Source organism: Bombus vosnesenskii, unplaced genomic scaffold, assembly GCF_011952255.1.
Source record: "Bombus vosnesenskii isolate JDL3184/JDL3185 unplaced genomic scaffold, Bvos_JDL3184-5_v1.1 scf7180000016198, whole genome shotgun sequence".
NCBI lineage: Eukaryota > Metazoa > Arthropoda > Insecta > Hymenoptera > Apidae > Bombus > Bombus vosnesenskii.
This window is the reverse complement of record NW_022884310.1, coordinates 1-14,727: the sequence shown is the minus strand read 5'-3', so window position 1 is coordinate 14,727 and position 14,727 is coordinate 1. Positions and strand designations below refer to the sequence as shown.

General features: G+C 35.4%; 2 protein-coding genes and 1 long non-coding RNA gene across 4 annotated transcripts; 2 read left to right on the top strand and 1 right to left on the bottom strand.

The window, feature by feature from the left end:
- Window positions 1–426: 426 nt before the first annotated feature.
- LOC117241592 (katanin p60 ATPase-containing subunit A-like 2) lies at window positions 427–12,620 on the top strand. Its single transcript, XM_033507461.1, has 4 exons — window positions 427–441; window positions 11,464–11,534; window positions 11,959–12,148; window positions 12,224–12,620. The coding sequence occupies exons 2-4, from the start codon at window positions 11,531–11,533 to the stop codon at window positions 12,492–12,494; spliced, it is 465 nt and encodes a 154-aa protein (XP_033363352.1). The 5' UTR covers window positions 427–441; window positions 11,464–11,530; the 3' UTR covers window positions 12,495–12,620.
- Window positions 9,338–11,162, bottom strand: LOC117241593. 2 transcript variants are annotated; one of them, XR_004495074.1, is made up of 2 exons: window positions 10,529–11,162; window positions 9,338–9,819 (listed from the first exon to the last, which is right to left on the bottom strand). It is a non-coding gene; the product is annotated as an uncharacterized LOC117241593 (long non-coding RNA). The 2 variants fall into 2 exon arrangements; XR_004495075.1 differs by having other exon boundaries at window positions 9,338–9,816.
- Window positions 12,557–13,869, top strand: LOC117241594 (katanin p60 ATPase-containing subunit A-like 2; the record flags this gene model as incomplete). Its single annotated transcript, XM_033507462.1, has 5 exons — window positions 12,557–12,561; window positions 12,617–12,816; window positions 12,875–12,987; window positions 13,201–13,400; window positions 13,551–13,869. Coding segments are annotated over exons 1-5 (837 nt in total), but the record flags the coding sequence as incomplete, so codon positions are not given.
- Between the last annotated feature and the right edge of the window lie 858 nt (window positions 13,870–14,727).

The following is a 14,727-nucleotide window of genomic DNA, read 5'->3' as shown; positions in this document are numbered from 1 at the left end:
TTTACGGTTTATAAAATACGTTATGATACGGGAAACGCCCATTTTTGTTGTTATGTGTAATATAAATTTTTCACATACTTAAAATATTATTATACTTATTTTTTCTCCTTTTTAAACATTATTAAATGATAAGATTTTTTAATAAAAGAAAGTGATAAAAACGCTGTCAGTTATTAAATAAAAAATAATTAAAGTTTAGGAGTTGGTAACTTTGATATTAAATTACAAAAGTTGCAGCAATAGAATTAGCGACCACATTTTTATGTTATTAGGTACATCTATTCGACATCGACATTCCTAAGAAGATTACTTTTCGAGAGAGTGATTCACTCAGTCCTGGTAACTCCCTAACGACGTTCGATGTGAAGGGCTGCAAAATAGGTATTGGCATTTGCTATGATATTAGATTCGAGGAAATGGCACGCATTTATCGGAACAAAGGTACAGTAACTTAATCGATCAATACTTAACTAGCAAAAAATTAAATATCTTTCTTAAATATATTCTATATAAAATTAATATAATCTGTAACTCTGTATAAAAAGAAGCTTAATTTAAAAAACCAGTATATTTGCTGAAAATGAAACAAATAAAAGAATTAAAAGCACAATAAGAGGACTGTCCTCGCATATTCAGAAATGATGGAATGTGAACCGTGCAACTACGAAGTTAATTGGTATTCGGTGGCTTCATATTTCCTGCTTCTCTGAGTTAGGTTGCCAAATGCTGATATATCCAGCGGCATTCAATATGACCACTGGACCATTGCACCATGGACCATGCATTCAATACGACCACTGGACCATTGATAATCAATTATACGTTGCCTGCATATCACCGGCACGTGTTCCTTAAGCAAGTTACGTCGCATGGGGACACACACAGTTGACCAATCCCTGGGGAAAGATTCTTTACGATTTGGAAACTCAAGAGAATATGGCAGTCACCGATATCAAAAAAAAAAAGAAAAAAAAAACTGGCGAACCGTGTGTTACCACAACGAGACCCGCGATGCTATTTGTCGCTTTAAATTGTGCCGCAACTCGTTTTTGAGATCTTTGCCAGGGGCGCGTTAAAACACGCTGCAAATATATTTCTGGCTTTTCTGGGGTTTAACTGAAATATGACAAATAACGTTGTAAAACATATGTACTTATGACTTACAGAGTAATTGAGTGTACAAAATATATAGTATACAAAATAGCCAGCGATTTAGGGCTTTAAAAGATCAAAAGGAAAGAAAAGAAAAGAGAAGAAGAAAGATAATATGTTGTGGCAGTCTAAGTCGATCTAAGAAAATAGATAAAGGGAGGGAGGGGCAAAGCTAGTTAATCTGGAAAGAATCCAAGCGTCAATTTCAAGCATTTACAGAGAATCAAGCGGGCTGGTTAAAGTCGTGAGTTGAGCAATTATCCCGCGTTAGGTTCAATCAGGTTAGTCCCACGCGAAATTGATCCAACCATGCGAAAACGAGTGTATTCTGATTTCTGTCGCAGATACTTCTGGCTAGTGCAGTACCTACACGGTGGTTGTTGAAATAGCCGCTTCTCATCTATTTTCCGCAGCGCGGACATCATCCTTTGATCCCTTACGACTAACGAAGTTTTCGAAGATGTACGGCAGTTTGAGATTCTACTTGAAAATGATCATGATTGCGGTCTGTGTGTCGTCTGCTCTTCTTTTTGTCCTTCCGTTAAAGACTGGTAAGTTGATACTGATTAATTATGCGATCGAAACCATATGTAATGGCTACAAAAATGCCGCTAGTATAATATTCCTTCTTTCTTGTATCTATCTGCCTCTCAGGTCGTTTTACTAATTACAATAAGTAATTTCGACTTCTTTGCGCTCTCTTTTAACGCATTGAAACTTGATTCAGTTTCGAGAAAATGAAAAATTCGTTTCTTCTCTTTGCTTCCCTGTTCCTTCTTTCCTCCTTTTTCCCTTTTTACATCGCTTTGTTTTACATAGCAATTTACATTTATTTGTAAAGTTTGAATCTCCTCGATATTGAAGATGTTGAAGCTGCAAGTATGTATTTCATTTTAATCCATTCGAGACCGAGATTTAATTGTAAGACGATACCTAGGTGTCGGTACGATCTGAATGTTTAGTTAGAATGATTCTGTGTTTTACTCTCTCCAGGGTATCCTTTTCATACTTTGATTTTAAATCGATGACAATCTTAAATAGTATGCCTCATATTTTTAAAATATAAAATTATATACTATGTTATTCTATAATGTATTATGTAAGTTATATATATATATATATATATATATATATATAATTGTAATTTCGACCAATCGCGGGGAGACGTAATCGCGAGGAAAGACGTCAACGGGGGTCGTAAATCCCCGTTACGATTATAACAATCGACACCACGAATTGATCGATCCCCTGATTTCCGTTGAGATAATAAGGGGTGATTGAGTTTGTATAACACTGGGATTCACAGTATTATAAAGTATATATTTACACCACTTAGATTACACTGACGTAGAGAAATAAATAGTTAACAATTTGTCGCACGAAGATGCGATAGATATGTACGCTAGAGCAGGGCTCTTATAATGGAAATTAATGTGTCAATGGACTTAGCACTATAATATGTTTAGGAGAGAAGATGTATGTTCGACACCGCCGAGAACCGATAAAAGATGTGCGTGAAGTATGCGACTCTCGCGCTATGTGTAGACTGCTGCGTTAGGCGTTAGTTTTTAGACTGTCTGTCGCTCTTGTTTTAATACGGAAGAAAAGTTCGGTGTGGGTGTGCCCCTGTGCCTAAAGAACGCGGATTCGTTGGTCCCACTTTCGTTAGGAAAAGTGAGGGTAACGAACCGCGGTGTCGATTGGTCATGACCTGCACTACTGCTCGAAGGGATGAGTAGGGAGTCTCCTACCATCGTGGTGCGTAAATGACTGTGTGCGTGAGAAAAACCTAGCTTGTTTTATTACAGGGCTATTCGGATTTTCCTAATGGGTGCATACCCGCTTTCTCCGTGTTTTAAAGGCGACTAATAAACCCAAGGACACCTCTAAAACCGACTGTGTTTGGAGCATATTTTTAAGGTTTAGTAATTCTTCAAGGCAATCGGATTGAAGACATATGGCGAAACAATGCAGGGAAGTGAAAGTTATGGTGGGTCCTTAGGTTTATTGAGGGTCGAAGTGCCGTTACGCAGGTCGGTTGTTGTCCGGTCGCGCGGGCTGGCGTGCAGATGTTTTAGGCGGCGTAACATATATATATATATATATTGGAAAAAATATGAAATTAACATGATATATACATTACTACATAAGTTATATATAAAATATGTATACTATACCCTTGCCTACTGACTGATATGAATTTCTTTCGGTCTCGAATGCGTTAAAAGAGAGCGCAAAGAAGTCGAAATTACTTATTGTAATTAGTAAAACGACCTGAGAGGCAGACAGATACAAGAAAGAAGGAATATTATATTAGCGGCATTTTTGTAGCCATTATATAGGGTTTCGATCGCATAATTAATCAGTATCAACTTACCAGTCTTTAACGGAAGGACAAAAAGAAGAGCAGACGGCACACAGACCGCAATCATGATCATTTTCAAGTAGAATCTCAAACTGCCGTACATCTTCGAAAACTTCGTTAGTCGTAAGGGATCAAAGGATGATGTCCGTGCTGCGGAAAATAGATGAGAAGCGGCTATTTCAACAACCACCGTGTAGGTACTGCACTAGCCAGAAGTATCTGCGACAGAAATCAGAATACACTCGTTTTCGCATGGTTGGATCAATTTCGCGTGGGACTAACCTGATTGAACCTAACGCGGGATAATTGCTCAACTCACGACTTTAACCAGCCCGCTTGATTCTCTGTAAATGCTTGAAATTGACGCTTGGATTCTTTCCAGATTAACTAGCTTTGCCCCTCCCTCCCTTTATCTATTTTCTTAGATCGACTTAGACTGCCACAACATATTATCTTTCTTCTTTTCTTTTCTTTTCTTTCCTTTTGATCTTTTAAAGCCCTAAATCGCTGGCTATTTTGTATACTATATATTTTGTACACTCAATTACTCTGTAAGTCATAAGTACATATGTTTTACAACGTTATTTGTCATATTTCAGTTAAACCCCAGAAAAGCCAGAAATATATTTGCACCGTGTTTTAACGCGTCCCTGACAAAGATCTCAAAAACGAGTTGCGACACAATTTAAAGCGACAAATAGCATTGCGTGTCTCGTTGTGGTAACACACGGTTCGCCAGCTTTTTAAAAGAGCTCTCCGTCTGCTTTTTCCTCTCTTCCCTGTCTCTTCGTTTTTCCTTAACAAGCGAAACCATTTTCGCGAGGACGAGAGTATGGAAATGACGTACTGGCAATTTTGTTTTGTGATAATACAAGCAGCTCGGTTTCAGTGAATTAAACTTGGCCCCAAGCTTCTACTTATCTACCTTCCTTTCCTTTATTTTCCCTTCTATATCGGTTTTGCGGTTTTCCACATTTCCATCACAATAAACCATGTTTTTTCTCGATTTTACATGTTAGCCAATGATTCACGGCAAAAGCGTCGACTGTAAAAATATTTGTAGTTGCAATAGCAACAAGTATGTTTTCTCAAATAGAAAATATTGGGAGCGTACACGCTGGCAAAACAATTCATGAATAGCTCGTCCTCTGCTTGTTATTTGTTTCGATACTGTTAGCAAACAAATTCATGAAACATACTGGTATAGCGTAAAATGAACATAAAAGTTTTGCGTACACTTGAGAGCTGAACTTTGGTTGTTATACGTATATTATACATATACGCATACAGTTATGTATATGTATATATATATAGAAAATTCCTTAGAACTTTGAGCTTAATAACATATTAAAATCATTAACATTAAGGAGGTGAACTTTACTTACCAATTACCAAAGTTTCTTCCGCCAAATAATACATAAAAATTGAAAAAGATAATGTAACTAGTTTTAACTTTTTTTTGTGTTATAATTTGAATCACTCGATTTATCCGACTGAGGATGGTCGATCGCAATCTCAATTTATACGTATTCTCATCGCATGAAATAGATCACATGAGGGATTTTCAAAAGTCGATGGAATATTAATCGCGATTAATTATTTGTAGGTGTATTCTGTGCGGCTAAAGCAGTCACCTAATGAATTATTGAGTACCAGGAATGTTAGCGGTAAACAGGATTGCGGCTATGAATGATTCTCTAATGTCTATATTAGAGATGAATTTGATAATTTATCCTCATAATATGCAATCCGCTTTTAAGTGGAAATCATAATTAACAATTTCTGTTTGATTAAATATGAAGAGCAGATAAATCGATACGCTTAAATCAATATTAGAATTTCTTAACATTTTTATCAAATATTTTAGCACTGTAAAAGCGTCGTAGTAGAGAAATATTAGGTTGTTCCAAAAGTTTCTTTCGTTTTATAAGAAAGTAATAGATGTACAACATTTTTCGTTTTATATTATTTTATTGAATTACGTGTGATCCACCTTTTTCCAATTTAATGTAAAATAATATAGAATAACATAAAACAAAATATGTTGTGCATCTGTCATTTCTTTATAAAACGAAAGAAACTTGGGACAACCTAATAGGAATTTACTTTTATTATCCATTATAAAAATGGATTGTTAATCCTCTAGGAGATACGAACAATATAATTGCAATTAATAAGGAATAAGCTAGCATAACTTAAACCAGCTTTTGCAGAAAGCTATTAGCTAAAGATGTTTATTAAACAATGACAACATGAATTTTCTTAAGTACCCCATTTGGTACTTAATCTACTTCGTAAGTACTGTGTGTCCTAGCCTTCAAAGGATGCAATTTTAACCAGAATGTTTCACATTACTTACCCGTATTATTTCCTTGTAATATAATTTATATTTACATTATCTACGTTACGTTACATTCTACGCGTTAATGTAATGTGATTTTTATTTCTAATCGAAGTTATTCAAAATTTGTAGTATCTCAATAAAAAATTAACAGCCTGCAAAAACTTCACAGAAGCATTAGTATCTTCGAAACTATTTAATTCAAATGGCTAATATTCTTTAACAATATGCACTCGACGACGTTTATCGAGAGAAGTATGTGGCGTAATAGTTAAACTTTCAATTCATATACATATATCGTTTATGAAAAAGTAGTCATTCTGCTTTTGTGATCTGTGACACACTATAAATTCTCATAAGCTAACTAACGCGTAATCTTCTGTAACGTATTAATATAATATAGGTATGTATATCTCGACTTTGAGCAACCAATTGGTGCTAAATAAGCTTTAGTACATACTTCTTACACGTAACAAAAGACCAGTTAACATCTCTGCTCTTAAAAGAAAAACGAAAGAAGCTCTGAAAAGCTGCAGAGTTCAGGTCGAATAACACCAGCTCAGATAAATGACCCTCTAACTTACCTTTGTCCTCATCGACGTCAGTGATTTTAAAGCTAGTTATAAAGTGCACTTCTCAGCCAGCGTCCACGGCAGTCAATATTATTTAACGGGTCTTAACGCGATGTAAAAAGGGAAAAAGGAGGAAAGAAGGAACAGGGAAGCAAAGAGAAGAAACGAATTTTTCATTTTCTCGAAACTGGATCAAGTTTCAGGCTGCTCGCCAAAGAGTCTGTAGCTAACGAGACAAGATTAGACAAACCACGCTTTAAAATTGCCACAGAACTATAATAATCCTCGAAATCAATACGATTCGTCGATCCATCGCCTGATTAAAAAATGAGATAGGATGAAGCTCACTAGTCGGCCTTTGAACTTTCAATAGCGCTTACGGCTCGTATACTCTAGTTTGAATGCTACAATGTAAGCCAAGTCAGCTGTAACTAGCGTTCGCGTGATTGTCGCTATCTATTATTCACGCGTTACACGTTCACCAGACAAACGCGTCTACCGGTTGACATTGTTTTCTGTCCTGAGTTTCAAAGCAATTATGTTGCTTCGTGTAATCAAATCTCGCCAAACTAACGATAAGTTCTTGTTTGATCTTACACAGTTATTAAAACTATACAAGTTAAACTAATCTAGCCTAAACAAGTAATGTCGTTATATATTCTTTTTTAAATCTATATATTGTTTAATAAATCGTGGTTAGGATATAGTAGCTGACAAAAATATTCGGACAAATATATTTGTAGAAACATTTTAGGAATGTATTATGCATAGTGGCACTATTTAATACTGTACTGTGACTATCATGGTCGTGTTGGTATTATTCGAAACTAATCTGAAAATCTGTATGGAATTTGTAAGATATTTAGTACGAGTACTGTGCATTACTGATATGTACACAACCGAGACGAGATAACGAAGGTACTGCTCTCCATCGTTCATCGCTACGCGTTGCTAATAGCAACGTATAATGCATATATATCTCGCAAAGACCATAAAAGTACCCAATGGAACCACGTTTAATATTTGATAATAATGTCCCATTACAGTTTCGTCATTTTCAATTAATTAAACACGACCCTCTCTTTAAAAATTAGAAGATAAAATACGTAATACAAATCTACTCGAAATCTTTTAAACCTTACGGACGACCTTACGGACCTTACTTATGGTCTTTAAAAGCAGCAGGGATTAGCAGAATATTAACTGCGAATTTTTCTTGGACCGCAGCATGCAATATGAAATATGGTTATTAAAATGTACACTGAAAATTTCATATCCATAAGATACTCGTGCTTGTAGGACCTTGAAAATGAATTCTTAACCCAAATAGTCGACCGCGATACTCGAGAAATTCGTGATAAGCCGTATTGATTGTACTTCCATTTCACGGAATTAATTTTTCCACACAAAAAGTGATAACGATAATCGAAAAAAGAAAAATATACTACCACTTTTCGTATCAGCATACACAAGCGCACTCGATTTTACACGAGTATACAATTTGCAAATTCGACGGAACGATCGGATTTAATTATTTTTTCGATATTTCAGGCATCAAGTTTTATTTACACATCGAACGTTGAAATACGGCGAAATACAAAATGTACAAACCACTCTGGACATTAATTAACTTTAAACGTTATTGATTAATTAAAGAAACCAACCATTGTGTTGATTTTTACATTTTGAAAAATTGTTATCCACTTTTGCTTTGTTTAAAAATTGAAAAAAAAATACTTTTATTGTAAGTCACGAGTATCTCTTTTATTTATTTAAACTTTAGATCAAATATTACAATTTATAAATATATCATTTATTTAGATATACTTGTAATATCTGTTTTATAAGTTTGTACAACCATTTATCTATTTATCTATTTTATTTGTACATAATCTTTATAGACTGATTTTGTAAAGAATAAAAAATTGTGATTCTATTTAAAAACGATCGTGTCAGACTCAAGTGATAAGCGATATATATTTCAGCGATATATATTTCAGCGATATATATATATTCAGATTTCACTATCACATAAACGGTGCTTGACATTACAAACTACCCAGAATCATTAGGCTCGTTATCGAGCATCTAGCTTTCAGAAGGTGCTTTATCATATGATATGACTTCACGATATTTTTATAGCAAGAAGAATGGCCAACCTCTAACAAAACAAATTTTTACTAAGTGCTGCATGTGAGCTGCAGGCCGGCCTACTAGGGAAATTTGACGAATGAATAAACTAAAATATATACGAATATATTCGTTATATCATAAAATGCTCGCATTATGTTCTCTAACACCATAGAGGAAACTAAATTTATATATTAAAAAATTGGAATACCCTCGTACTTCGCAGTCCATGTGTCCGAGCGATGAATTCCCTCCAAACAAGGAAAAACCAAAGGGAGGTCTTCTTCGAAGGACGTGAGAGGGTAAGGGAAGCAACGGGAACGATGATCACGCGATATACTGGCGGCGTACGTATAGAACGGCTGTTGCGAGAGAGTTCGCAAGAAACAAGAAGAAAAAAGGAATCGTAGGCCGACGCGACTATACGCTGTCGACGGACAAACAGCGACTGAGCCTAACTGAAACGAACTCTGTCGCAGTATGAGCACAGGCTACGTTCGCGGGTCGATCGAACACGTTCTGAGCCTTTCCTCGGCACCAGCGTCAAAACCATCCTCGACGAGCGCAACGCACTGGTGCACCTGCAATATTAACCACTGGTCTTTCCTTTTTCGCGCGATATTATATCAGCACCTATGATACCATTTCAAAGACCGCAATCAAAACATTAAATACCGCATTAAAGCCATACAATAATTCGCAATATTCATTCGTAAACGTCATTGTATATGTGCTTAATTAATCGTTATTATGTTTCGAATGATTTACTACCTCATATTCCATAAGCAGATATATGGTTCATTTTCATCTCAAGTACGATATAATTTGTAACAAATATTTATAATTCACAATGTAAAATATTTATAATTCATTGGAAATATTATTCTATCACGGTATAGTGGTCAAATTTCACATAAATCACAAACATATGGTAGTCAAAAGCTATACTCACGACATGACAAATCATGATGATGTCATGAAAAATGGCGTCCGTCCATATATATTCAAACGCAACGAACAAGTTCGAACTTTTCGAGAATAAACGATTTGTTCGATAACATCTGTCGCGAGCTTCTCTTCCTTTAACGATAACAATTGACAACTAAAGCTCGAGAGGCTCGTAAGGATGAACAGCGACGAGTATCTAGAAGCTATGTACTCACCTGGGCAAGGAGACTCCAACACCAAGGACGTTGGAAGTTTCGAGAAGCGAAGATGGAAACTGAAGTAGCACGTCAGGTCAACTCTGGCAAAAACTGCTAAAAAAAGAAAAATCCAACTAATTTGTTTCCAACAATAAAATGAAATTAATTTGTTTCACAAATTGTTAACTGTTAACTGTATAACTTGGGTCATACCATTTTGGTAATGGACGAAAATGGCAGAAGGAAGAACGACCGTTTTTTTCATATTTCTCTTTCCCCGGGAAACGAAAGAATGCCCGAGCACCTTGTTTCATTTCTTCTCGGCATCAATTTCAATCTTTTTAAACGAAATATAATCTGAACGATGAAAAGTTCATTCAAATAATGCTCCGCGCCAGACACTCACGAAAATTAAGAAGAAACACGGAAAATTCGCGAATAAAACGGATTTCTTTGTCCCAGTGAGATAATAAATCTCGTACACGTATTGGTTTTTAAAATCAATATATCCACCAATGTGCACTCGTTTAACAAGGGTGATGGAACGTGCCAAAAATCTCTCAAGAGGGTCTTGGCAACGGAAGAGTCGAAAATGTCACAATTATGAATGAAAAATTCGAATAGTTGCTGATTTTACAGTCGAAACCGATAAAGAACTCCAGATATTCCCCCAATTAATTTACAATAAATTCGCGAAAATGATCGATTGCTGACGTCATTGTATTCTAGAAAGATTGTAAAACGATAAGAATTTATTGAAAAAACTTATATTCGATGATAACACTTCTAATAAGAGTACTAAGAGGAGCGATTCTGTACTCACCTTCCTGCCTCGAAGTACCGAACGCAATTAACCGTCCGCCCAGGATGGAACCGTTCGGAACTTTTGTAAGTCACTGCACGGCCGCTGCTTATGGTGGAAATGTAATAGATATAAGTACAGAGCGCGTGAGCGAACTAAAAGCGCGATAGAGAAGTAGAGAGAGGATGTTCCGTCCTTGTCTAATGACGCGCACTTGTACAGGAAATATGTAACAGCGGTATACGAGCAGCGTCAGTGTCCACTAGTGTGCATGCTTGATTAAACAAGGACAGGAAGTATCTATACATGGTGTTCTCTTTCTATTTCCATGTTGCATCCATCTTACTATACAGTACACACACTCAGCTATTCTATCATTATATTTGTGCGTTGCTTATGTGTGAACCAAACATTTCCATGACAACAAATCGTTTGTCTCTTGTTTGATGCTCGGTTTTCAACGGAGTTGAAAGAATTTTTTAAGAGAAACGTAATGGACGGGTTGTTTTTAAAGTAATAAACGGAAATTCTCGTATCCATTGAGAAACGATAGGCGATTTGAAAGTGTCACTATGAACGGTGATTTATCGATGCAAGGTAGTATGAATAAGATATTTTATAATCTGCGAAAAAAGGTAAGGAATATTCTAGATTTTAGATTTTAGATTTTAGATTTTAGAATTTAGAATTTAGAATTTCCACGTCACAGACGAGTGTGTTTTGTTATTTGATTTGTAATATTGCTGCAGTTCTCTTAATAGCTGTTCGTTTCATGCGATACTCGCACATAGTATCTATGACTTTTGCTTCTAACAATTTTTATAATTAGGCTGTATCAAATATTTTTAATGTTCGTGTTTCATGAAAAATCATGTGTAACTCGTTGAATTCGCAAATGTAACAAAAAATTACATGAAAAACCTTATATTATTGTAATGAAAAAATAATTATATTAGGAGGAGAGTCGTATTTCGGAACGTCATCGGAACATATTATACCTTGTATGCGATTATTTGGAACACAATGGGTGAGTATATTATAATTGAAATATATTCCTAGTTCCAATTCTTTTGAATAGTGTCAGTGACCAATCGAAATAGAAATCAGTGGACATCATGGAGAGAGAAGGCGAAACCAAATTTGAAAATTCGACATCGGTAATTCAGTAGTTAAGAATAACTCAATCGATTATGTAGATTAACTAGTTATAAACAAATATATGAAGTATAAATTCAAATTATTCTTATCCATCTAAAAATTGAAAATTAAAAAGCAGAAGACAAGAAATTATCTTCGAGGATTTATATAGTAAATACATTCTTTTGCCTGTCTTACCTAGAGATAAAACAGTTGTTTGATGGTTATCTTATAGTGTTCAGTCATTGCGAAAAATATTTTTAATTAGTTAAAAACTATAATTAATTAAAAACTACATTTTTTTATGTATATAGACGTTAGCGATGTATTATTCCGGGAAGCTCGTCTATCTCCCGAACATCGGGTTTGCGACAACATCGATTTGGAAATTATCGTTGCAGAGTATGAAAATTATTACAAGATGAAATTTCAAAAATATCCCATATTGTGTAAGAAAATAACTGGAAGGCGAATGACGAGGGAAGTGACAAATGCAAGCAAAACGTAAGAATTTAAATTATTTAACGATATTAAACGGTATTCAACGTATTCAACGTATCGTATTACAATATGATCCAGTGTTTGTAGAAGTATTGAGACAAAAGCCCAATCTGTTAGTAAACAAGCGAGAAGTGAGCCTGTGAAAGAGACGAATCTACAGCAGAAGATAACTGATGACAATACGAATCATATTAATCTCGCAATGACAGTGACGTCAATATTCCCCAATGAGAGTGATGGACGTTCATCAGAAGAGCTATTTAACGTCCCAATGGAACAATCCATGCAATCGAAGGTATTGAAATGCATTGAAAAGCTTTATTCAGATAATCCGGAATTACAAGGCTGAGGACATCTCATGATCTTAAACGATAAAATTCCCGTCGATAAACCGTCCAACGTATATCGACGATGACGTGATTTCAGTAACGCTTCAAATATCAAATTACGTAACACTTACTTAATATAGAGAAGACGCCATTTTATCTTTGTATCGTCACAGGAGATCATAGTAAACAAATTAAATGTACATTGGGATGACGTTATAGGCCTAGAGGAATGTAAAACCGCTGTTAAGGAGGCCGTTGTGTATCCCCTTAAGTATCCTATCTTTTTTGATGGCCCGTTTTCCCCCTGGAAAGGTATTTTGCTGTACGGCCCACCTGGTACAGGTAAGATACTCGCATTCTTTTCATTTCTGTACGTGTTTACAAGAAATATACAAAACAGGGAAAACGAAGTTAGCGAAGGCAGTCGCGACAGAATGCCATTGCACCTTTTTTAACATAACTGCCAGCTCATTGGTCAGCAAATGGAGAGGCGATTCCGAGAAGTATATACGTGTAAGTTGCTTTGTCTATGTAAGTTTCTTTGTTCCTTTGTCTATGAAGGAGAGATTCTAGGTATAAAAAGATTTGATTTTATTTTTCGTCATTTATATATAAATAGAATAGTTGTTTGGAAAACGAAATGATATCATATTCGTGATGAGGCAATGAATTTAAGGAATTTCGAATATAATATTTAATGAATAATACATTTGTTAAACTGAACAGGTTTTATTTGAACTTGCCTATAGTCATTCGCCTACAATTATTTTTATCGACGAGATTGACTGGATCGCCACAAATAAAGGAGACTGTATATTGTCTGAACCTGCAAAGAGATTCAGATCAGAACTTCTTTCTAGATTGGATGGATTAGTGTCTAATGAGAATTCTAATGTAGTTCTTCTGGCTACAACTAATTCCCCTTGGTACGTATATCACGTTATTTCAATGTTTTCTAAGTAGAAAATATCGTAATATTTCTCCAAATTCCAAATATGTTATTGTGTTGTTTGAAGTATTCCTTCATTATTATTAGTATAATAGAACGATAATATTTATTGTAAATATGTTATTAGGGGCATTGATGCAGCTTTACTCAGGCGTCTCGAAAAGCAAATATACGTATCATTACCCAATGAAGTTGCTCGACTTGGTATATTCAAATTATACCTTAGCAACCACTTATTAGAAAATACAGATATTGTAAACCACATAGTAAAATGTACTGAAAGATATTCTTGTGCAGATATAAAATTGCTTTGTAAGCAAGCGTGGCTACTAGAAATAAGCCCGATATGGAGGAGACTTGAAAAGAAAGAAACACCTGTTACCACTTTGAAATATGAATTAAAAAGTTATGAAATATTAGCAAAATTGTTAAAAAAAATGTCACCTACAGTTATGCAAATAGATAAATATGATACGTGGAACAAATAAATACGCAATCGTAAGGACAGATATTGAAAAATATAAATAAATGCATTATCGTTCGAGAAATCATTCGCATGTGTGTGCAATACGCAATCGTAAGGACAGATATTGAAAAATATAAATAAATGGATTATCGTTCGAGAAATCATTCGCATGTGTGTGCATGTGTGTATGCGCGCATGTGTGTGCGCGCATGTGTGTCATGTGTGTGCGTGTGTGTGCGCGCACGCGCTATAGGCTAAGTTTAAAATGTTCGGTTGTATTATATCCTTGTATTATATATGTCGGAGATGAAAGGAAAACCGGAGCCTTCTCTTTGCAATTTTGAGGAAGCCTTCTAATGCTTTAGCCTAGATTTTATCATAACTGTAATTAAGCAATTGTCATTTGTAATTGTTTGATATTTGTGAAAGCGAAAGTGGGTTCGAGGTGACAACTGGTCGAACGTAGCCACGGTCACGGGATAAACGTTTTGCCTAACGAAGGTGTGGATCGGTTGTATTGTTCTCCCTAGAAATCACATAGAATTGTACTTTAGAGATGTCGATATAATGGGACACACGTTGTATTAGGAATCAATCTCCAGACAGAAACTGCCTAGCAACGACGTTTGAATCTTTCTCGATGTTTCCAAACAGTATACAACAAACTTTTGACAGAAATTGCCTAGCAACAACGATTGGAACCTTCTCGATGTTTCCAGCGAGCATATAACAAACAAATGCAGTCGTATAGCGAAAAAGATTTTCATCAGATATTCATTCGTGTGATCGCCTTGGGAAGTGATACATCGAGCAATTTACCGAGTGTCTCAGCAATTGT